This window comes from Chrysochloris asiatica, unplaced genomic scaffold, assembly GCF_000296735.1.
Source record: "Chrysochloris asiatica unplaced genomic scaffold, ChrAsi1.0 scaffold00026, whole genome shotgun sequence".
NCBI lineage: Eukaryota > Metazoa > Chordata > Mammalia > Afrosoricida > Chrysochloridae > Chrysochloris > Chrysochloris asiatica.
This window is the reverse complement of record NW_006408544.1, coordinates 24852439-24876683: the sequence shown is the minus strand read 5'-3', so window position 1 is coordinate 24876683 and position 24245 is coordinate 24852439. Positions and strand designations below refer to the sequence as shown.

General features: G+C 38.3%; 1 protein-coding gene across 2 annotated transcripts in view; it reads left to right on the top strand.

Moving 5' to 3' along the window:
• The window catches only part of DAB1 (Dab, reelin signal transducer, homolog 1 (Drosophila)), a 452378-nt gene that overhangs the window by 226530 nt on the left and 201603 nt on the right, over nucleotides 1-24245 (top strand). For both annotated transcript variants that reach the window (XM_006839821.1, XM_006839820.1), the window contains exons 2-3: nucleotides 7155-7294; nucleotides 21069-21167. In XM_006839821.1, the coding sequence (XP_006839884.1) occupies nucleotides 7155-7294; nucleotides 21069-21167 (239 nt within the window). The remainder of the gene's footprint in view (nucleotides 1-7154; nucleotides 7295-21068; nucleotides 21168-24245) is intronic.

The window sequence follows — 24245 nt, the reverse complement described above, 5'->3', positions numbered from 1 at the left end:
CAGGATCGAGCATTGTTTCGTTCTGCTGTGCATGGGGTTGCTATGAGTCGGTTCCGACTCGATGGCACCTGACAACAACAACAACAACATGCTCAAAAGCAAGTTTCAGAGTCTCTCCTTACATCCATTTTAATCTTTTCTTTCTGTCCTGTCTTTTAAATGACATATTGCTTTCCTCACGTATGATGTCCTTGATGTCATCCTACAACTTTTTTGGTTTTCAGACATTAGTTTCTAACTCATCAAATCTCTTCTTAAGATGGCCTCCAAATTCAGTTGGGGCATATTCAGTGTCATATTTTGTCTCTCGTGGACATGTTTAATTTTCTCTAGTTTCATTTTTTAGCTTTTTATTGTGAATTGAGTGAAGGTTTACAGACAAGATCATCCGTTTTACATTCAACAAATCATACACTTTGTTTCATCGCAATGATTGAAATCCCCTCCATATAACAACAGTTATCCCACTTCCTACCTGTGGTTCCTGTTTCCATTCCACCCACCTTCTCATCCCTTCTCAACTTTGTCCTTAGGTAAATGTTGCCCTTTTGATTTTGAATGGTTGACCATTCTATGGTGAGCATACCTTACTAGTGTTGTCGTTCCCCCTGTATACCTAGCTACTGCTTTTCTGAAAATTGGACCATGAGGGTAAGTTCCTTCCCAGACTTGGATGCTGATTGAGGGTCTTAGTTTCTTTCTGACCAATAAGACTGGATGTTGCTCCAGTCTCTTTCTGACCAGTAAGCCCATTCTCTTTTTAAAAAACAACTTTGAGGAGTTTTGTTTCACATGTTCTCCCATTCTATCCAGGACCTTCTAATATGATGATCCCTTTCAGATCAGCTGTCAGTGGTAGCCAGGTACCATCTAGTTCTTCTGGTCTCAGAGTTGTAGAGACTGATGTTCACATGTCTCATTAGTCCATTGTACTAATTGATTCCAAGCATTCTTCTTTCTTCCACACATGGAAAGACCAAAACTGCACCTTAGATGGCCACTCTTGAGTTTTTTTGTTTTGTTTTGTTTTAAATTTTTATTGTGAATTATGCATTAGTTTACATGGGTGTACATTATCTTTACAATATCCTATCGTACTTTGTTTCATTGCAATGATCACAATCCCCTGCATGCATCATCAAACACCCAAAGGATACACCCCATACTCCTGCCCCCTGGCTGCCAGCACACAACCCCTCTCCCTTCCTGAGTCCAGAGTCCCCAGCCCCTCCTTCTGCCCACATCATTGCCTCTGCCTCCATCCCTAGTGTCACTGCCTCTCCAAACAAGGTCTCGCTTGCACTTTGATTTCTCCCTTGATGGTTCCAGGGATCTCTGCTCCTGGACTGCAAAATCAACCACTCCCCTCCTTTTGTTCCCAAACATTTACAGTTACTCACTGTCAGACCTGATAGCAATCATTCCCTATTGAACCACAGGAGTCCTTTCCCTCTCACCTTTTATTAACCCCATCCAGACAGGTTGGAAACAATTCAGTGGTGATTCTACCTTACCCTGTATCCTCTGGAGCTAGGTTTCCTATTGAAAGTTTGTAAGCCAGTCACTTCTTGCCTTTGTAGTCCCCCCATTTTGGGTAGCCAATGTCTAAGTTCCCCGTCCCTGTCAATCCTGTGTACCAAGAGGGTGGGAATGATCCTCACAGTAGAGATTTGTCTGCTCCTTTGTCATACTTCATCCACAAGCACAGGTCAAGATCACCCACTTATACTGGGTTACTCCTTTATTTTTTTCCCCTCTTCTTTCTTCCTATAGTTGTGTTCTGATCATCCAACCATTGATGCCAGATCAAATAGGTACTATCTGCATCCCTCCTCACTTTATATCAGCTGGATGCTTCACACTCTGTTCTAGTTCTCTGGGTCCATGTCCTTGCCCCTGGGCCCAGGAGTCTCCAGGTCTCCTCATACTGCTGGTTAACCAGGTCTCAATCCAGGTTAACAGGAGTCTATTGAATGTATTCGGACTTAGTTCACAACTTCATTGCTGCTTTTCCCTTCTTCCCCTTATTGGTGACCAACGTGGTCAGCAGCAGGACCATATATATGCCTGCTAGTATATTCTATTTGAGTTCAGTCTTGGAAGAAGTTTTCCTTGAGGGGAAACAACTTGCTTGTTCTTGTAGTAGTCAATTGGAATGCTGCTATTGTTTTATTTGTTTCTTTGTTTGTTTTTCTTGCTGGTCTTTCTTTCAAGAAGTATCTTCTGTTTTTCTAGTTGTTCCAGACCGGTCTGCTTGTCCTTTCATGTGGGAATATCCCACCTCAGATGATTTTGGATGAGGATTAGGATCCTACCTATGATCTTGTGCAATGCAAAGGCTTTGCAGGGAGCCTTCTTCATTGGGCAAGTTCTAGCCCCATTTTAGTTATTGCAAACAGTTATTGGCTGAAGACAGACTTACAAGCTTTCTCTGGTGATGTTTCTGGCTATTCCTATCTCTCCCCTCCAAGTGTCTATTTTACAATAGTAGACAAGGGAAACCAAGATTCAACAAACAGGCAAGCATCTTAACATCATTTCCCCACCTTTACCCATTCAAACCATGCCTCAATCTTTGTATCCACGAACCCTGTTTATCCACGTTTGTGCTAAGATTGTTATTTATTGCTGTCCCATTTAGCCCATGTAAACCTGCTGAGCTATTCTCCCATCTGCCTTATTTTTCTTTTCCCCTTCCTCTTCTAGTGTATTGCCCCCACCATCACCAAACTGTCCTGTGTCTATACCATACCCTGTGTTCCACTATCCTGTGCCTATTCCCTACCTTGTGCTCCACCTTCCCATTCCACCCCCATCCCACCCTCTACACCCCTGTAATCACCACCACCAACAACAGAAAAGATGGTAATAATAATAACATTAAAAATAAAATAAAATAATAAAAGATAAGTTTCCCCCGTTCAGTGTGGGTGCTTTTTCTTAATTTTTTACAATAATGGCTCTATGCCATATTTCTCCTTTTGTGACTGGCTAATTTCAATCAGCATAATGCCCTCAAGGTTCATCCATGTTATGTGGTAGTTTGCTGCTTCTTTGTTGTTCTTCAGGGTAGCGTTATATTCCATTTGTGTATGTACCAAAGTTTGTTTATCCATTCTTCCATAGATGGGCACTTAGGCTGTCTTCATCTTTTTGCTGTTGTAAATAGTGCTGCTATGAACATTGGTGTGCATATATGTACTTGTATTATGGCTCGTATTTCTTGAGGATAAATACCAAGTAGAGGAATTGCTGGATCATAAGATATCTCTATTTCCAACCTTCTGAAGAAGTGCCATATTGTTTTCCATAGTGATTGCACCATTTTGCAATCCCACCAGCAATGTAGTAGGGTCCCAGTCTCTCCACATCCTTGCCAACACTTATTGTCCTCTACTTTTTTTAATCTTTGTTATTATTGCTGGGGTGAGATGATATCTCATTGTTGTTTTTCTTTGCATCTCTCTAATGGCTAGTGACCGTGAATATTTCTTCATATATTTGTTGACTGCCCAGATCTCCTCGTTTATAAAGTGTCTATTCATGCTCTGAGCCCATTTTTTAATTGGGTTATTTGTCCTTTTCTTATAGAAGTGTTATAGGTTCCTATATATTTTTGAAATTAATTTCTTGACTGATGTATCATTGCAAAAGATTTTTTCCCATTCTATGGGCTCCCTTTTGACTCTTTTAATGAAGTCTTTTGATGCACACAAGTTTTTATTTTTTAGTATGTCCCATTGATCTATTTTGTCTGTTTTTGTTTGTGTAAGTCTCAAAATGTTTGGTAGTCTGTGTATGCCCTGTATTAGAGCTCCCACATTGTTCCCTGTTTTTTTCATTGATGATTTTTGTAATTCTGGGATTCACATTTAGGTCTTTAATCCATGCTGAGTTGGGTTTTGTATAAAGCATGAGGTAAAGGTCTTGTTTCAGTCTTTTGCATATCGCTTTCCAGTTCTGCCAGCACCATCTGTTGAAGAGACCATCTCCTCCCCATGCAATATACTTAGGTACTTTGTCGAAAATCAGTTGGCTGTATGGGGGTGGGTTAATTTTTGGATTCTCAAATCTGTTCCATTGATCTATGTAGCTTTCATTATACCAGTATCAGGCTGTTTTGACCACTGTAGCTCTGTAGTAAAATTTGAAATCAGGGAGTGAGAGGCTTCCCACCCTGTTCTTCTTCTTAAGTAGTGCTTTGTTTATCCTAGATCTCTTTCCTTTCCATATAAAGTTTGTAATTGTTTTTTCCATCTCTTTGAAGAATGATGTTGGAATCTGGATTGGGATTGTATTATATGTGTAAATTGCTTTGGGCAGTATTGACATTTTCACAATGTTAAGTCCTATCCAGAAGCATGGTGTATTCTTCCCTTTCTGTAGGCCTCTTTTGGTTTCTTATAGTAGTGTTTTACAGTTTTCCTTGTAGAGATGCTTTGTTTCTCTGGTTACATTTATTCCTCGATATTTCATCCTTTGGGTGGCTATTATAAATGGCATTGTTTTCCTAATGTCCTTTTCAGCACTGTTGTTTTTGATATAGAGGAATCCAACTGATTTTTGTATGTTGATCTTATATCCTGCCACTTTACTGAATCTTCCAATGAGGTTAGTAGCTTTTTTACTGAATCTTTGGGGTTTCTATATATAGGATCATATCATCTGCAAATAGAGAGAGTTTTACTTCTTCTTTGCCAATTTGTATGCCCTTGATTTCCCTATCTTGCCATATAGCTCTGGCTAAGACTTCAAGCACAGTATTGAATAGGAGTGGTGACAAAGGGCATCCTTCTCTGGTTCCTGTTTGCAGAAGGAAGGCTTTCAGTTTCTCTCCATTGAGAGTAATATAGCCTGTAGGTTTTGTATATATGCTTTTGATTATGTTGAGGAATTTCCCTTCAATTCCTACCTGCTGAGTGTTTTTATAAGGAATGGATGTTGTAATTTGTCAAATGACTTTTCTGCATCTATCAATATGATCATATGTGTTTTCTTTTCTTTTCTTTTTTCTTGTTTATATGGTGAATTATATTGATTGTTTTTCTAATGTTGAACCATCCTTGCATCCCTGATATGAATGCTACTTAAAGTGTTTCTGGATTCTGTTGCCTAGGATTTTGTTGAAATTTGTTGCCTCTATGTTCATGAGGGATATTGGTCTGTAATTTTCTTTCTTAGTGATGTCCTTCCCTGGTTTTGGTATGAGGGTTATGCTTGCTTCATAAAATGTATTAGGAAGTTTCTCATCCTCCTCTATATTCTGGAATAATTTGAGTAGAATTGGTGACAGCTCTTCCCTAAATGTCTGGTAGAATGCAGCAGTGAAGCCATCTGGACCTGGTCTTCTTTTGGTTAGAGTTTTTTTATTATCCGATCAATTTCTTCTATTGTTATGGGTCTGTTCTAGTCTTCAAGTTTACTCTGTGTGAGTTTATGTAGGTAATGTTTTTCTAAAAATGTATCCATCTCTTCTAAGTTTTCGAATTTGTTTGATACAACTCTTCCTAGTATTCTGTTATTATCCTTTTGATTTCATTTGGTTCCATTGTGACATCGCCCATATGGTTTCTAATGTGAGTTATTTGTGTCTTCTCCCTCTTTTCTTTTATTAGTTTTGCCAATGGTTTGTCAATTTTATTAATCCTTTCAAAGAACCGACTCTTTGTCCTGTTGATTTTTTTTCTATTATTTTTCTGTTTTTTATCTTATTTATTTCTGCTCTGATCTTTATTATTTATTTTCTCTTGATGGCTGTAGGTTCCCTCTGTTAGTCTATTTCTAGTTCCTGGAGATGTTGTGTTAATGTGTTAATTTTGGTTCTTTCTTTTTTTTTCCTTGGTCTTCTTATTATTGTTTCTAATTTTATGGCATTGTGGTCTGAAAAGATGCTTTGTAGTATTTTGATGTTTGTAAATTTATGGAGGCTTGCTTTGTGACCTAACACATGGTCAGTTCTGGAGAATGTTCCATGTGCTTCAGCTTCATTTTTAACTTGCATATGAGCCATTGATGGTTTGTTCCACAGTTGGCCCTTGACATTATTTTGGCTGATGATACTGAGTTTCTCCATCATCTCTGCCCACAGCTGCAGTCAGTTTGATTTCTGTGAGGTCAGTATGTATAGTCAGCATTTAGATTGTTTAAAAAAGATGTATTTACAGTGAATAAGTTGTTGGTCTTGTGAAATTCTATCCTGTGATCTTCAGCACCATTTCTATCACCAAGACCATATTTTCTAACTACTAATCCTTCTCTTTATTTACAATTTTTGTATTCCAATCATTATTAATTGTCAATGCATCTTGAATGAATATTTGATCAATTTAAGACTGAAGAAGTTGGTAGAATGTTTCAATTTTATCATCATTTGGTTTATTGTTTGGTGTGTAAATGTGAATAATAGTGGTATTACCTGTCCTTTTTTGTAGGTGTATGGATATTATCCTATCACAGACAGCATTGTACTTCAAGATAGATCTTGAAATGCACTAATCTGACACCATTCCTCTTCAATTTTTTGCTCCCAGCATATTTATTTATTTATTTTTATCTATTTATTTATTATCTGATTCAAAATGGCCAATACTAGTCCATTTCAGCTCACTAGTGCCTAGAATATTGATCTTTATGCATTCCATTCCTTTTTTGATGAGTTTCAGTTTTCTTAGATTCAATTTTCCTAAATTCATAATTTGTGCATTCCACGTTCTGATTGTACACCTTTAGCAAAAGCTTTGTCCCATTCCCATCATTAAGGTCAACTGTACTCTAAGGAGACAACTCTTCTCCAGTCCTATTTTGCGTGCCTTCCAACCCAACGGAATCATCTTCCAGCATTACATCTAACAGTGTTTGGCTGCTAGTCATAACGTTTTCAGTGGCTAACCATTCAAAAGTGTTCTGCATTTCCTTCTTCCTAGTCTTAGTCTGGAAGCTCAGCTGAAACCTGTCCACTGTGAGTTAGGCAGCTGGTATTTAAAGTACCGGTGGTATAGCTTCCAGCCTCAACGCAACACACAACAAACTGACAGATGAATAACAGTTCCTGTAACGTAGATAAAACCAAAGAACGAATCTTGGAACTGTGGCTCTCTAAAGCCTTTGGACCCTGATCATTGCCATGATTGAATCCTATTTTTCTCTGTTTTTAGGTCAGGATCGCAGTGAAGCCACTTTGATAAAGAGGTTTAAAGGTGAAGGTGTCCGGTACAAAGCCAAACTGATCGGGATTGATGAGGTCTCTGCAGCACGGGGAGACAAGTTATGTCAAGATTCCATGATGAAACTCAAGGTGCTGTGCCAATATTTTATTTTAAATATCATGTGTCTAGCATGGTGGAGAAAAACAAATGATACTAATGATCATTAGGGTAAATCATTCTGATTGTTCATTTATTGGCAGATTACTTGGTTCCCTGATGAATCATCTCATTTATTCATCAGGAAAAGATTTCAATTATTCAGCAAATGTTTATTGTACACCTACTATATGCAGATAATTTGTCAGGCTCTGTTCTTTTTTAAGGACAACACATTTTGTCAATTTTAGCTTCATTGTGGAACCCCTGCAAAAAATAGAAGTGAAAAATGATCAAATAATTTAGCCCCTCAAATATTGTGAATATTTATTTTTTAATAGAATTATATATATATTGCTGTATGATAAATAAGGCAAAAAGTAAATAAGGAAAAGGTAAAAGCAAATTTCATCCTTGTAACTTCTGCTAATGTACTCTGGCCACATTATAATAAAGGAATAATATTTTTCAAGTAATAAATAACCATAAATTGTGATTTCAGGATCTCACAGAAAGGTTTCTGTCTTTAAATACTTTCAAGAAACTTTTTTAAATTTTGAAATCTATTGGAAATTGAACCAATGTGCAGAATAATAAAAGCTTATTGTTAAATGGACTTTAAAAACACAAAAAAGAACACTCTTCCAAGTTCCATTCTCCCTATCATCTGTTTTCTTTTTTGAAAAGTGATATAAAATATTAGAAAACCAAATGACACAGCAATAATTATATAAAATATGCATTTAAAACAGTTTAATTACTTTCTGATTATAAAATTCACATGTTCATTTTAGAAATATTTGAAGTTGAAGAAATTTCCACAACACAAAGAAAATCAATATGAACATTTTTATGTATAACTTACAATGCTGTGTTTTCACATACATTATATATGAATTATGCACAAGTATGTAATAAAATAGGAATCACTATACTGTTTTATATACTTTTGAGGAGAGCACAGTGACTCCATGTGATAAGCACTGTACTGCAAACCACAAGATCTGTGGTTCAAACCCAGCAGCCACTCTGAGTGAGGAAGATGAGACTTTCTGCTCCTGTGAAGACTTACAGCCTCAGAACCCCGATATAGGGTCACTATGAGTCAGAATGACTTAACAACAACATATTCATTTTTACATTTAAGATAACATTTTTTTGCATCTTTGAATAATATTTGAATATAGAAGAAGTTGGTCAACTTTTTTTTTTTTTTTTAATATAGAGAAAAAAGGAAGGAAGAAAACAAAATAAACCAAGACTGGTAAAGTGCCTAAAAGTACTGAATAAGACAGTATCACCATTTTTTTCATAGATACTTAATAAATCACACAACTATTATTTTTGGTTCTTGAGTCCTAGTGTAGCACTTAGGATAAGTACTTGACTGCAAAGTCGGTTTCAACTGCAAGGTCAGTGGTTCAAAAACTCACCAGTTGCTCCTTGGAAACGCTATACACTATACGCTATGGGTTAGAACAGTCTCAACAGCACTTAAGAACAACATGCTATGATTTTAGGGCAATACAATAAAGAACCATCTTCTTACTCTCCCAAGTTCGAATTATACTGAAAGTTAGACAAAGGTGTGAGCAGAAGATTTCCAGTTTTCACCATTATAACTTATTAATGCTGGAGGACTTGGATGCCACAGACAGTTAACATAGCTGCTAACGAAAAGTTTGAAGATTCTGGTCCACCCAGATGTACATTGGAAGAAAAGCTTGGTGGTCTACATTTTCAAAACTAGCCTTTGGTCAGAAAAAGACTGAAGAATCTGAGACTATGTCCCTTGACCACACTTCAAGTCTGGAACAGAACTCACCTCCTGGCCCAATTTTCAGCCAAATAGTAGATAATTGTATAAGGAAGACAAGAACAATAGCAAGACATGCTCACCATGGAATGATCAGTCATTAAAAATTAAAAGAGCAACATTTTCCTAAGGACAAAGTTGAGCAAGGATGAGAAGTAGCGTAGAATGGGGATAGGACCACAGGGAGGAAGTGGGATGACAGTTGTTGCAGGGAGGGGGTTGTAATCACTGAGATGAAACAAAGTTTGTGATTTATTGAATGTAAAACTGATGATCTTGTTTGTAAATCTTCACTCAATTCACAATCAAAAGTTTTAAAAACAAATAAACATAAAAAGCAAAACAAAAATAAAACCCCATCCTTTGCAAACAGTTTTCACAGTTGTACTCTGAGTGATGGGGTCACCATGAATCATAAGGGACTCAGTAGCAACTGGTAGTAGTGGCGTTAGGACCTGGTTTAGATGTACAGTGAAGTAGACAGGTTGATCCTCTTACTATATGAAAATGTTGACTTTTGCCACACTCCAGAGTAAGACCTGTAACTCAGGTAAGAGATTAGACCTGTGAGCAGATTCTACAGAGAGAGCCCACAAATGAATAATTTAAGAGGTGCTCAGTCTCTCAAATCTCCCAGCCTGTTAGAGCCATGCCTACCTCCATGAGGAGACCAGAGTGAAAGATGAGGAGAAAGGCCAAAAGCTTGATTCTTGCTAAAGTTCCTCTATCCTGAATATAAGTCCAGGAAAAATAGATGTTTGCTTCTGACAAATATTAATTTTTAAAAATCAAGAAGATATTGTGACTTAATCCTTCATCTCCAAAGATCTAGTTTTTATACAGAGTTGAATGGCTGTTGAGGTTAAAAAACAAAAACAAAAACAAAAACTGATGCATCTTGGGAGATAGAAAGTCAGGAGGCATCCATCTTGGAGCTCCTCATTTGCCAGTTGCCTTCACAGAAGCACTGAGGTCTGAGAGATTAAGAGGCAGAAACCAAACTGTGCTTCCTGGAGAGTCTCCCTCAGGCTTTACATTGGACCAGGCTAGCTGGACCCCAGGGCACATGCATATGTACCTATGCGTGAGTGTGTGTGTGCATGTTTGTGTGACTGTGTGTGTGTGATGCCTGCAGTGAGGGGCTTCACCTGTCACCCCTCCTAACCATGAGGTATCCAAAACCCTGAGAGAATTCCCTGCCATGATGCACTCCTGTCAGATGTGCTGAATTTGTTGAGGAGTTCTTGGTTCCCAGATAATTGTTTCATTATTTGCAAGTTGCCAAGAATGTTGACATTTCATCTCCCAGTGGTTTTTCTGTAGGAAATACAGAAACATAAATGATCGATTCTCCATTTGGCTACCTGCCCAGAAAAGGAAAAGACAAAATACAAAATGCCTCTTAGCCTTGCAAAAAGGCTCACTTGTCCATGTTAAAACCGTATGAAAACGAAAAAATAACACTTTCCCTTTGCTAGACTCTCCAACACTGGTACTCTGTCCTGTTTTAACATATTTCCTATGGGATTGTCAAGGATTAAGATGAGATTCATATTCATATTCACTGTCCTCCTCTTCTACCACTTCCAGCACCACCACCACCATCATCATCGTATTTTAATTTGTAGTCTACAAAACACTTTCATATATATTATCTCCAGAGACTTGGCCTAGTGTCTAGTTGCTGTTGCTGTTAAGCACCACTGAGTCAATTCCAACTCATACCAACCCTGTATAGAGTTTCTGAGGCTATAATCTTTGCAGTAGCAGAAAGCCTCCTCTTTCTCACATAGTAGCTGGTGTGCTGGAATTGCTGACCTGCTGGTTTTCAGTCCAGTGTTTATCCTATAAAGTATCTGGTAATTAATTTAAGCTTAGTGCTTAATTATAGTCTATTTTCTATTTCATTTAATATATCTTTGGTCTCCAACTAGATATTAAGCTACAGACAACAAACTCCTTTGCAATAGCCATATACCATTGACTCCTAAACAAGTCACCTTCCAGAGACATTGGACAAAATGATGGTAGCTGAAGTTCTGACAGGAGATGAGAACTCCCAAAGATAGTGCCTGGAGGGCTTAGCATAGAACCATGAGTGTGCCAGTCAGGGCTTTGACAGAAAAAGAATCTGCTTTGGACACTTCAGACAAGGATTCTTAAATGAAGGCATTATTGAGACATGGGAGACAAGGCTAAGGTAGCAAACAAGGAGCAGTGAAACACCCAGAGATTTACCAGTGTAGTAAGTCCTTACCACATCTAGGAAGAAATCAATAAACTATATATGAAAACTCAGTGAGAGCTAGAGCACAGCGAAAGACCTTCCCTTATAACAGCAACAGATAAAATTGGTAGCAACATAGCTACTAATAGCGATAAAGCTTCAAAAGTGGAAAGGAGCTGGGAAGAAATGACCTCTGTCTCTTCATGATCTCTGATCTCCTGCCTGGAGGAATCCTCAAACAGGAGGACAGATGGCAAGGAGAGACTCCAGGAGCCTAGAGGTGCGGTCTGCAGGAACCATTCTCTGGTACAAAGCAGGGTACACACAACTACAGCTCCCCAAGACCTCATATGTTTAGAAAAGAACTAGAGTCCAAAGGGCTTTCAAGATTGTGACTTTTTGGAAGCAGGTGTTCTTTCTGAAATATCCATGATGTTGTTGTTGTTAGATGCCATTGAGTAAGTCCCAACTCATTGGGACCCTATGTACAAGAATGAACCACTGTCCAGTCTGGCAGCTTCCTCAGTACTATTGCTATACTTGAGCCCATTGCTGCTTCCACTGTGCCAATTCATTTCATATGTGTCTTTCTCTTTTTCATTGACCCTCCACTTAACCAAGCCTGATCGCTTTCTCCAGGGACTGAACCCTTCTGATAATATTTCCAAGCTATGAGAGACCAATTCTCATCATCCTAGTTTCTAAGGAACATTCTGATTGTAACTACTTCAACACAGATTTGCTTGTTCTTCTAGTAGCCCATGGTACTTTTAATATTCTCCAACACCATAAGTCAAATGCATGAATTCTTCTACTTTCATTGTCTTCCTTATTCTTTGTCCAACTTTCACATGCATATAATAGAAAATGCCATGCTTTAGTCAAGCACATCTTTGTCCTCAAACTGACATCTTTTCTCTTGAACACTTTAAAGAGGTCTTTTGTGGCAGATTTGTCTATTGCAACATGCCATTTGATTTCTTGAAGGAAAATTCCATCTGTGTTGATGCTTGATCCAAGCAAAATGAAGTCTTTGAAAACTTCAATCTTTTCTCCATTTATCTTGATGGTATCTATTGGTCAAGTTGTAAAGATTTGTGCTTTCTTTACTTTGAGGTATAGTCTATAGTGAAGGCTGTGGTCTTTGATCTTCATCAGTATTTTAAGTCTTCACTTTCAACAAGCAAGATTCTATCATCTGCATATTGAAGGTTGTTATAGAAGCATCCTCCAATCCTGATGTCACGTTCTTCTTCATACAATCCAGCTTCTCGAATTATTTGCTCAGCATACAGATTGTATGGTAAAAGAATACAACCCTGATGCACACTTTTCTTAATTTGAAACCATTCACTGTCCCCTTGTTCTGTTTGAACAACTGCCTGTTTGTCAATGTACAAGTTCCTCATGAACACAATTAAGTGTTCAAGAATACTCATTCACTTCATTGCTGTTCAAAGTTTGTTATGATCCACCAGTTGAAACCCTTTGCATAGTCAATAAAACATAGGTAAACATCTCTGGTATTCTCTGCTTTCAGCCAAGATTCATCTTACATCCGCAATGATAGCCCTCATTTCATGACCACATCCAAATCCGGACTTAATCTCTGGTGGTTTCCTGTCAATGTACTGCTACAGCTGTTTTTAGATTATCTTTAGCAAAATTTACTTGCATGTGATATTAATCATATTGTCCAATGATTTCTGCATTCTGCTGGGTCAACTCTCTTTGGAATGGGCACAAATATGGAAGTCCTCCAGTCAGTTGGGCAGGTAGCTGTCCTCCAAATTTCTTGGCATAGATGAGGGAGTGCCTCCAGTGCTGCCTCAATTTGTTCGAAGATCTCAATTTGTATTCCATCAATTCCGGAGCCTTGTTCTTTGCCAATGCCTTCAGTGCACCTTTGGTGTTTTCCTTTGCTCTTAATCATATGCTACCTCTTGAAATGGTTGAACATCGATCATTACTTTTTGGTATAGTGGCTCTGTGCATTCCTTTCATCTTCTCTGATGTTTTCTGCATCACTTAATATTTTGCCCATAGAATCCTTATTTCAAGTTGATGCTTGAATTTTTTCTTCAGTTCTTTCAGCTTGAGGAATGCTGAGTGTGTTCTTTCCTTTTGCTTTTCTAATTCCAGGTTTTGAACATGACAATATGATATTTTACTTTGGCTTCTCAAACTGACCTTTGAGATGATCTGTTCAACTCTTGTATCATTTCTTCCATTCACTTTAACATCTCTGCACTGTAGAGGAAGTTTTAAAGTTTCTTCTGATATCCATTTTGGTCTTTTCTCTCTTTCTTGTCTTCTTAATGACCTTTTGCTTTTTTCCTGTATGATGTTCTTGATGTCATCCTATAACTCTCCTAGTCTTCAGTCATAGGCATCAAATCTGTTCTTGAGATGATCTAAAAATTCGGGTGGGATATGTTCATGGACATATTTTGGCTCTCATGGACTTATTTTAATTTTTTTCAGCTTCAACCTGAACTTGCATAAGAACTGTTGATGGTTTTTTCCACAGTCTACCGTAGGCCTTCTTTGTGTTGATGATATGGAGGTTTTCCACAATCTTTTTCCACAGATGTAATCAATTTATTTTCTGTGTATTCCATCTGGTGAGGTCCATGTGTATAGTCATCTTTTATGTTGCTTAAACCAGTTACTTGCAATGAAGCCACTGATCTTGCACAATTCTATCCTGTGATCTCCAGCATCATTTCTACCACCAAGGCCATACTTTCCAAGTACTGATCCTTTCTCTTTGTTTTAAATCTTTTCATTCTGATTGCCAGTAATTATCAATACATCTTGATTACATGATTAATCAAAGTTCTTTAAAGAACTTCAGTTTCATCTTTGCTGACTTTAATAGTTGGTAAGTAAATTTGAATAATAGTCTTATTAACTTGTCTTCCTTGTAGGCATATGAATATTATCCTATCACAAACAGTGTTGTACTTCAAGATAGATCTTGAAATATTCGTTTTGATGATGAGTACAATGCCATTCCTCTTTAATTTGTCCTTCCTGGAATAGTAAACCATATAATAGATTCAAAATGGCTAATACCAGTCTCCTTCAGCTCATTAATGGTTGACGTTTATGTACTCCATTTCATTTTTTACAACTTCCAAATTTCCTAGATTCGTATGTCACCGATTTCATTTTCCAATTATTAATGGTTGTTTACAGCTGTTTCACTTAATTTTCAGTTGTGCCCCATCAGCAAATAAAGTTCCAGAATACATTATGCCATTTTCAGTATCACAGTCAACTCTACTTTGGGAAGGCAGCTCTTCCAATCTGAGGGAAGTGCCTTCCAATCTGAGGGACTCATTTTCTGGCACTTTATGTGACAGTATTCTGGTGCTCTTCATCATGTTTCAATTTTTAATACTATGGTGCTGAGAGTGTTTTACTACTATCTCTGGTAGCGTAGTGGTTATGAATCAGGCTGCTAATCTCAAGATCAGCAGTTCAAAACTACCAACTGTTCCATAGGAGAAATATGAGGCTATCTGCTCCAGTAAAGATTTATAGCCTTGGAAACCCTATACAGGGTTGCTATGAGTCAGAACCTACTCCATGGCACATAACCACCACCACTACCAAATGTTCAGAAGTAGTTTGTCTCTCCTTCTTCCTAGTCTGTTTTAATATGGAAGCTCATCTGAAATCTGTCCACTATGATTGATATTGCTGGAACTTAAAATACTGGTGGCATAGCTTCCAGAATCACAGCAACATGCAAACCACTGCTGTACGACAAGCTGAGAGTCAAGTGGTGGCACATGCATATGAGGTGCTTGAAAATACCTTGACTTGGGCCAGGCATAAATTAGTCTACCCTTGGGTTCAAATTACAAACTTTACAGTTGGTAGGCAAGTGCTTAACCACCCAGGGATGCTCAAAGCCAGATGGGCATTTGTATTTATCTTTTTTAACTGGAAAAAGTGATACTGAGGATTGCTTTTTTCCCTAAGATCATACAGCTATTAATAATGATCAAGACTGAGATTGCAGACCAGGTTTGTTACATGACCCTTCCTGGAAAAGCCATCTAGGTTTTCAGCCATCCATAGTCAAAGCCTGTGATATTCACACATGTGCTTTTTATGTTCGTTCCATGGTGGTCCGGTGAATGTTCCGGGCTATGTATTCTCAAGGTCTTTTCACATACACCATCTCATCTGAGTCCCAAGGCACACCAAACTGTGTAGGGCAGATTTCTGTTTATCCTGCCACTGCCTACCTGTGACTCCCTAAGGGATTCTCTGTGTCCATCATTTTACACAGAGTCTTGATCATAGCATTGCTTAATGATATCATTATAGTACTAGTAATAACAGTGACTACTCTACTGAGCTCTGTGTTCACCTTGCTACACACTGTGTTAAGTGCTGAATGTGAATGGTGGTGGTAGTGTGCCACTAAGTCAGTTCTAACTTATAGCAACCCAGTCTAGGCCTTCCAAGGCTGTAAGTCTTTACTGAAACAGAAAGCGTCATCTCTGTCCTGCAGAGCAGCTGGTAGATTCGAACTGCTGACCTTGTAGTTACCAACTAACTATGAAGGCTCCTATTGTATCAGTAAATATTGCCATATCTATTGATAAATGCATACATTTATATATAAATACATATATAACATAACACACACACAGAGATTGAGAAAATTTACTATAAGGAATTGACTTATGTGATTGAAGGGATTAGAGTCCCAAATTCAGACGTCAGTAATAAGCTGGAGACATCTGCAGAGATGTATCCCCAAGTCCATAGGTCAAGTGATGAGAAGAGTGAAATGTTAGAGTATTCTGGTAAAATGTCGATTTATTGTTTAGAGGCAGAATATGCCCCAGAAAAAAATACTTTTATTGTTCTTGAGTTCTTCAACTGACTGATTGAGACACCCCCCCCCCCCCCCCCCCCACACACACACATTATGGAAGGAAATCTGCCTTACTTGAGGCCAACTGATTTAATTGCATGTTACAATGAGATGGATTGGAACCATAACAGCATCAATGGGCTCAAGTTTAACAATGATTATGAGGAGGCCACAGTACCGGGAAGTGTTTCATTCTGTTGTGAATATGGTCACTATGAGTCAGACCTGATGAGATAGCACCTATCAACAAGAACAACAAACTTTATAACAGCAACTAGACTAGTGTTTACTGAAGACCTGGGCACCATTGCTTAGCCTAGCTGACACATAAAATTAACCATCATAGTAACCAGTACTGCAACCTTATCTCCATCCTATGATGTTCTTACCTATGAAAGAATAAAACAAAAAGCTGAGACTCCTTCCCTTTTTTATTTTTAAAGTTTTTATTGTGAATTGAGTGACAGTTTACATAGGAGAACATCAGCTTTACATTTATCCTATCATATTTGATTTCATTGCAATGATTACAATCCCTTCCATGCATCATCATTCAACAGCATTTACTTCCATTCCCTCTGGGGTTTTTTGTTTTATTTTGTTTTTATGTACACCGAAGCACTCAGAAATATATAACCTCAAACAACCAAAGGGTATATCCTATCCTGCAAGACTGCTTCCCAGCCACCAGCACACAGCTTCTCTCCCTCCTTAAGTCAGAGTCTCCAACTGCTCTGTCTCTCCACATCATCATCTCTGCCTCCATCTCTGGTAACACTGCTTCTCTGGATAGGATTTCACACTCTGCTCTTCTCCCTTGATAATCCCAGGGTCCTCCACTCCTGGACTGCAAGATCAACCAATCTTCTTCTTTTGTTACACAGCATCTACCTTTACATTTCCAACACTCACAATCTGTCCTGATAGCAATTATTCACTATTGAACCACAAGAGTCTTATCCCTATCTCCTTTCACCAGCCCCGTCTAGACAGGTTGGAAACCACTCATTGGAGATTCTGCCTTTCCCCATGCCCTCTGAAACTAGCCTCCCTCTTGAAAGCTTGTAAGCCAGTCACTTCATGCCTTTGTAGCACCCTTCCCCCCATATTAGGTAGCCAATATCTAAGTTGTCCATCCCCATCAACCCTGGGTACCAAGGCGGGTGGGAATGATCATTGCTATAAAGATTCTTTCCCTCTTTTAAGCTGCTTTTAAGCCACTACATCAATAAGTAAGGAGCTCTGGTAGCGTAGTGGTTACAAATCAGGCCGCGAACCGCAAGGTCAGCAGTTTGCGTGAGAAAGATGAGGCTTTCTGCTCCCATAAAGATTTACAGCCTCGGAAATCCTGTGCAGGGTCGCTATGAGTCAGAACCAACTCCTTGGCACATTACAACAACAACAACAACAACAACATCAATAAGTATAAGTCAAGTTCATCAAATTGTAGTGGATTACACTTTCTTCTCTTCTTTCTTCCTCTGGTCGAGTTCTGATCATCCAGCCATTGAAGCTAGGTCAAATTGGTACTATCTGCAAGTATGGGGATTCTTGTGTATTTCCCCTCACTTCATATTAGCTGGACACTTCATTCTCCACTCTAGTCCTCTGTGGCTATGTCCCTGTCCCTGGGCTCAGGAGTCTCCAGGTCTCGCTATACTGCTGGCCACCCAAGTCACGATCCAGTTTGACAGGAGTCTATTGAATGTGGTTGGACTGAGCTCACAGCTTCATTGCTGTTTTTCCCCCACTTCCCCTTATCGGTAGACCAACGTGGTCACCAGCAAGATTACATGCCTGCTCTTGTGTTCTCTTTGAATTTCAGTCTTGGAAGGGGGTTTTCCCTAAGGGGACTTGATTGCTTGCCTTGATGGCTCCCAGGTGAGCAACTTGCTTGTTCTTCTAGTAGTCAATCAGACTGCCTTTATTGTTTCTTTGTTTTTGTTTTTGTTTTTTTTCCTGCTGGTCTTTCTTTGAAGTATCTTCTGTTTTTCTAGCTGCTCCAGGTTGGTCTGCTTGTCTTTTCAAATGGAAATTTCCCACCTCAGAAGATTCTGAATAGGGATCAGGATTCCACCTACAGAGATTGCTTCCCTTTTGACACTCTTCTTCCAATCCCTTCATTTATGAAGTGGCTACTTCTTAATTATATCCTTTGTGACTTCCAGATTCCCAAGGATGGAGATTGGGGTAGAGGAGTGTCAAGAGTTTAAGTCATTTTGCTCCATATTCAACCAAGAGCAGATTTCAAAGTCAAAGTATTCCAGGTTCAAAGTCTGATGTGGCCACTAAGACTTTGCTGGTGAGAGAAAGTTCCATTATCTGTCTATCTCAGCTTTTCTACCAACTCCCTCTGGTACCTCCACACTATCCTGTTACCTTTTAAGGCATCGTTTTCTTCATCTACCAAATAGAGAGACTGGGTAGTTTAATTTAATGGTTTTCTCTGGTTCTAACATTGTTCTTGAAACTTTGGCATGTACAAATGGTTAAGGCAGACAGCTGCTAACCAAAATGTTGGGGGTTCGAGCTCACTTAGTGGTACCTGGGAAGAAAGCTCCATTGACATGGTGTGGGAAAGTCAGCCAAATCCTACAGAGCACAGTTCTACTAAAATACACATAGTGTTTCCATGAATCAGAATAAACTAAAGGGCAACTGGTATAAGATGTCTGTGGATAAGAAAGTCCCAGTGATCTAGTTTTAGGAAGTCAAACACCAAAAACCCTGTAGAGCACTGTTCTACTGAGATATACATTGTGTTTTCATGAATCAGAATGGTCTCAAGGGCAACTGGTTTAGCATGCTGCATGTTTGTGAGTGGTTAAGAGGTGCTTGGCAATAAGTAAGCCATTTATGAGAGAGTGATTTTCCATCTAGTAAGTATCCTAACATGGTTCCCTGGCTGTCATAAATGGTTGACACTCAACTAATAATCTGAAAATTGTTAATTTGAACCCAATCAAAAGTGCCTTGAAAGAAAGAACGGGCAGTCTGCTTTTGAAAAGTCATAGCAATGAAAACTGTATGGAGTACAGTTGCATACTGTAATTGTGGCATCTCCATGAATATGAATCTACTTGTTGACAGTGAATTTAAGAATCCAAAAAGAAACTAGCCTAACATACTTTACTCTACAAGGATTCATGCATTTAGTAGAAGAAATTATTTTAAGGCATCCCTGCCTTATTCATGGTTCTTAATCCTCTCAAGCCTGCAAATAATTGTTTATACTTGAGGAAGCTGAATTGAGAGGTGAAGTGATTTGTCAAAAATCACTTTGAGCTAGAAGTATAATCCAGTTTTCTGACTCCACAAAATATCTCCAATACTCAAAGAGAGAATGGCCAGCCAACTTTGTGAGTATGTGCTTGTCTTGTGCCTTCTGGTCATACCTATTGACCTATTGCTGCCTAATACCAGCCATTCTCTAAGATTGATGTGGAGAACATACTGTTCTGATAACAACAGAAACTACTTTTATCTCTTGGAAATAAGAAATTATCTTTATTGTACACTTTTTTACTCCAAAAGCCCAGAATCAGAACAGCTGAAATTTGAATTTAGTCTTTGCCGTCTGTTGAGAAAAACAGTGGTGAGGGTCTAGAAGCCCCAAAACACATAATATGGCATCAGTATCAGTATAAATCCCTTGAAATAGCATTGCTCTCTGAGTTGTCCCCTAGCATGAAGCCCATGATTACCTATAACTAATCAGCACAAAGCCTAATTTAAAAAGCAAGTGCCTTGACTCTTAACTGGAATCATATCAACTTTGGGGAGACTCTGGGTAACACATCCATTTAACAGTTATTTCCTGAGCACTTCTTTCCCTTCAGACCACTGTAAAACTAAGTGAGAGAAAAACGATCCCTCAGTTTACAAAGTTTACATCCTTACTAACTTATATACGTATTTCTGGTTTATAAAATGAGTGGAAATGTGAGGAAACAGATATTTTAATATATGTAATATAGTTGATAGGTACTTATCTTTGAAATCATAGAAATGCTAGGGAAAGAGGTAAAAAAAAAAAAGAAAGAAGAAATGTCTTTGGACAAAATTGGTAAACCATGGCATATACTGCAGTTTTGCATAAACGACAGTGTGCGTTTTGTGTTAATTTGTCAACCTGTCCCACTCACTATTTTCATAAGTACTCTCTGCTACTGTTTTTGCAGCAACATTAAAATATATATTGGTATAGTGTGCTTACGAAAAATAAATATAGAGGTGGACTGGGTAGGTTGGCATACGAACATAGAATACAAATGTCTTTTGTGTACACATATGGTAGTTACAATGACCATATTTTTTTGCAAAATTGAGACAGTGTGGCAGTATGTTTTATTTCCTTTCTAATCTCTAAAATTGATTCATGTGAAAACTTTATCCAAAAGTATAAAACTGAAATCACATTTAAGAATGTATTTAGTGGCTCACTTTTATTTAAAAAAATTAAAACCACAGTCAACAAAATCCAGCCTACCTGTTAATATGAGAACCCTATTGTATTTATCTTAGGACGGCCAGTTTTGAGCTGAGTATCAGGCACAAAGTAGGCATTCTCTAAATCTTGGTTAATTAAATGAGTGAATAAATGGATGCTCATATATCTATACATTCAGTGCTAGTGTACCTAGGACAATATTATCCTAACCCATCAAGATGTTAGCACATTGCATAAAGAAACCTGGACCGGGTGAGGCAAAGGGATATACATGATTGGTGGCATCAGTTGATGGTATCCGACATGTCTTTGGGACCAGAGGGAATTTTCAAATGAAAAGACTGAAGTAAAAACCATGTCCTTCCTTTCAACAGGGCGTTGTTGCTGGCGCTCGTTCCAAAGGAGAGCACAAACAGAAAATCTTTTTAACCATCTCCTTTGGAGGAATCAAAATCTTTGATGAGAAGACAGGGGTAAGTAAAAGGATCACATGGCATTGTGAAATTAAATCCATTGATAGATGTGCTGGTAAAAGTCTCTGCTCTCTGGGTAGGAATATCAAACAAGCATAAAAACACATAAAGCAACTGACAAACTCGATCAACTGTGATCGTCCATCAAAGGGAACTTCTTTCCTGACTTGGCCACAGTGTTATGGTGTCGTGTTTCTTCCAGGGTAATTGTGATAAAAGTGTCACACCATCCAGGTAATCTAATGGGAGATTGATGACCTTTGAAGAGCAGCGGGGAGTGTGACAGTTTAAGTTAAATATCTTTGTGGCTTGGCAACTTTAATGACATATGTCCTAGAGGGAAACACATGTAGGGCTTTTGACTCAGTCAACGTATCAGACTCTCTTGAGTATAACCTGTGGCACCAAGCAATTGCTGTAATCGAAAAGAATAAATAGAATTCTCAACCTTAAAATCAAAACAACAACAAAAAAAAATCTATTACTGCATGACCAGGAAATGTGAGGCTGGTATGTGTATTGAACCCACCAAAGAAGTGACTTGTGTTTGCATCACCCTCGATGCTGCAATTAGCTCCCCGTCTCATCCCTAGAGTTGATCTGACGTAGCCAGGCCTGTTCATTGACAGTAAAGGAAAACAGAAAAGTGTGCTAAGATCCAGTTTGCTGAGAGGACAAGAGTTAGATGAACATGTTTTCTTCTTATCCATTCAGTGCTTTATAGCTTATAAAACACCTCCTTTGAACTTCACAAAGGTAATTTATCAAGCACTTTATAAACAATTAACCAACCAAGTTTCTTACCCTGACTTATTTTGGATTACCATTTTCTCTCGTTTGTCTTGACTAGTATTAGGATTCCGTAAGGGTAGTAGGATCATCACTTAAAAGTAAAATTAGTTTTCTTGAAAAATAAAAAATAAAAAATACTGAAGATTAATGTCTCCTAAATAACTAGTAACAGCCACTCCCATATGTTGAGTGTCTAGGTCAGTGCATGTTGGTGAACACATTACTCAGTTTCATCTTCACAATAGTCCAATGAGAGCATAAAAACTACTTCTTCAAGTAGATGTTATGTATCCTGCATTAGTCTGAGTCTTTTATATGTCTCAGATCATTTAATCCTCACAACAACCTTAATATGTTGCTGTGGAATTAATTCCAACTTATAACAGCCCCATGCACTACAGAGTAGAACTATTTATGAACAATCCCCCCACCACCACCACCACCACCATCACCATGGTACCACTACTGAATAAAAAACTCAACCTAGTGACATTGAATTGATTCTGACTCATAACAATCTTATAGGACAGAGTAGAGTTGCTCCTTAGGGTTTCCAAGACTATAAATCTTTACAGGAAAAGACAACCTCATCTTTCTCCACCAAGAGTGACTGGTAGGTTTGAACCACCTACTTTGCGACCTTATGCTTAACCCATTTTGCCACCAGGGCTCTGCTGAGCAGGTTGAAATCAGGTCTTTGTATTGGACTGCAAAGTTGATTTGAACCACTAGCTGTTTCTCATAAACCCTATGAGTAGGAATTGACTCGATCACACTTAACAACAAAAGGGAATTAATCAATATTGGAAAATATTCATATTTTGGGGTACCTGCAGAGTTGTTTGAACTGCAAGGTTGGTGGTTCAAACTCCCCAGCTACTCCTTGGAAACCCTTTACAGGGTCGCTATGGGTTGGAATAGACTCTATGGCACTTAGCAACAACAGGTATTACTAGGAGTTCTGGTGTGTCACTGTGGGCTAATGCGTCAGACTGCAAAGTCTTTTGGACTGCAAGGTCAGTGATTCAAGCTCACCAGCTGCTTCTTGGAAATCCTATACAGGGTTGCTATGGGTCGGAATCAACTCGATGGCATTTAACAACAACAACAACGTGTATTAACTAAGGATCATTGGAAATACGTCATTTATTAATATTCTGTTATTACAAGAAGGAACAGTAATAATTCCCATTAACAAATCAGGAATATAAATAAATACATCAATATGGTATTTCATTTTCAAATCATACGCAAGAAGACATGTAGACAGGAGTTTCATATCTGAAAAAAAAAAAAAGCAAAAACCATCACTGTGTGATCAATAATTGTGAGGCTGATAACTGTGCTGAACCACTGAAGATTCTGTGAGTGTCCTTGAGTGTTTGTGGACTCATTACAGATTTTCCAACACCAAGTTTTGTATCTTTCCAGTAAAACTCATCACTCTTCTCTCTCCATTTATAAATTTTATTCCATACAACTACTCAAATTGTATGCCGTAAAAATCATGAAAACTTCAGGACTACAATGATAAGCTCATTTCTTATTATGTAAGGCAGTGATCTTTAACATTTAAAAACTATGCCATATCCTTATTGCCATAATAATATTTGTGCATTTTGCTGATAACTTGGTTTGTTGTAGTTGTTAAGTATAGTTGAGTCATTTCCAACTCATAGTGACCCTGTGTACGACAGAGCAAAACATTGCATGGTCCTGTACCATTCTCATGGTTGTTGTTACGTTGGAGCCTCATGTTGCTGCCGCTGTGTTGATCCATCTCATTGAGTGATTTCCTCTTTTTTGCTGACCTGCCACATTACCAAGCATGATGTCCCTTCCATAGGGACTGGCCCTTCCTGAATAACATGTTCAAAGTATGAGAGACTAAGTCTTGCCATCCTTGCTTCTAACGAGAACTTATACTTCTAAAACAGACTTGTATGTTCTTCTGGCACTCCATGGTATATTCAATATTTCTCATCAACACCATAATTCAAAGACATCGATTCTTCTCCTGCCTTCCTTATTTGTTGTCCAACTTTTGCACACATATGAGACCATGCAAATACCATGGCTTAGGTCAGGCACACCTTAATCCTCAATGTAACATCTTTGCTTTTTAACACTTTAAGTAGTTTTTTGTTTTGTTTTGTTTTGTTTTTTTGCAGCATATATGCCCATTGCAGTTCGTCCTTTGATTTCTTGACTGCTTCTTCCATGGGCATTCAATGTGGATCAAAGAGAAATAAAAGCTTTGACAACTTCCAACCTTTTTTTTTTTTT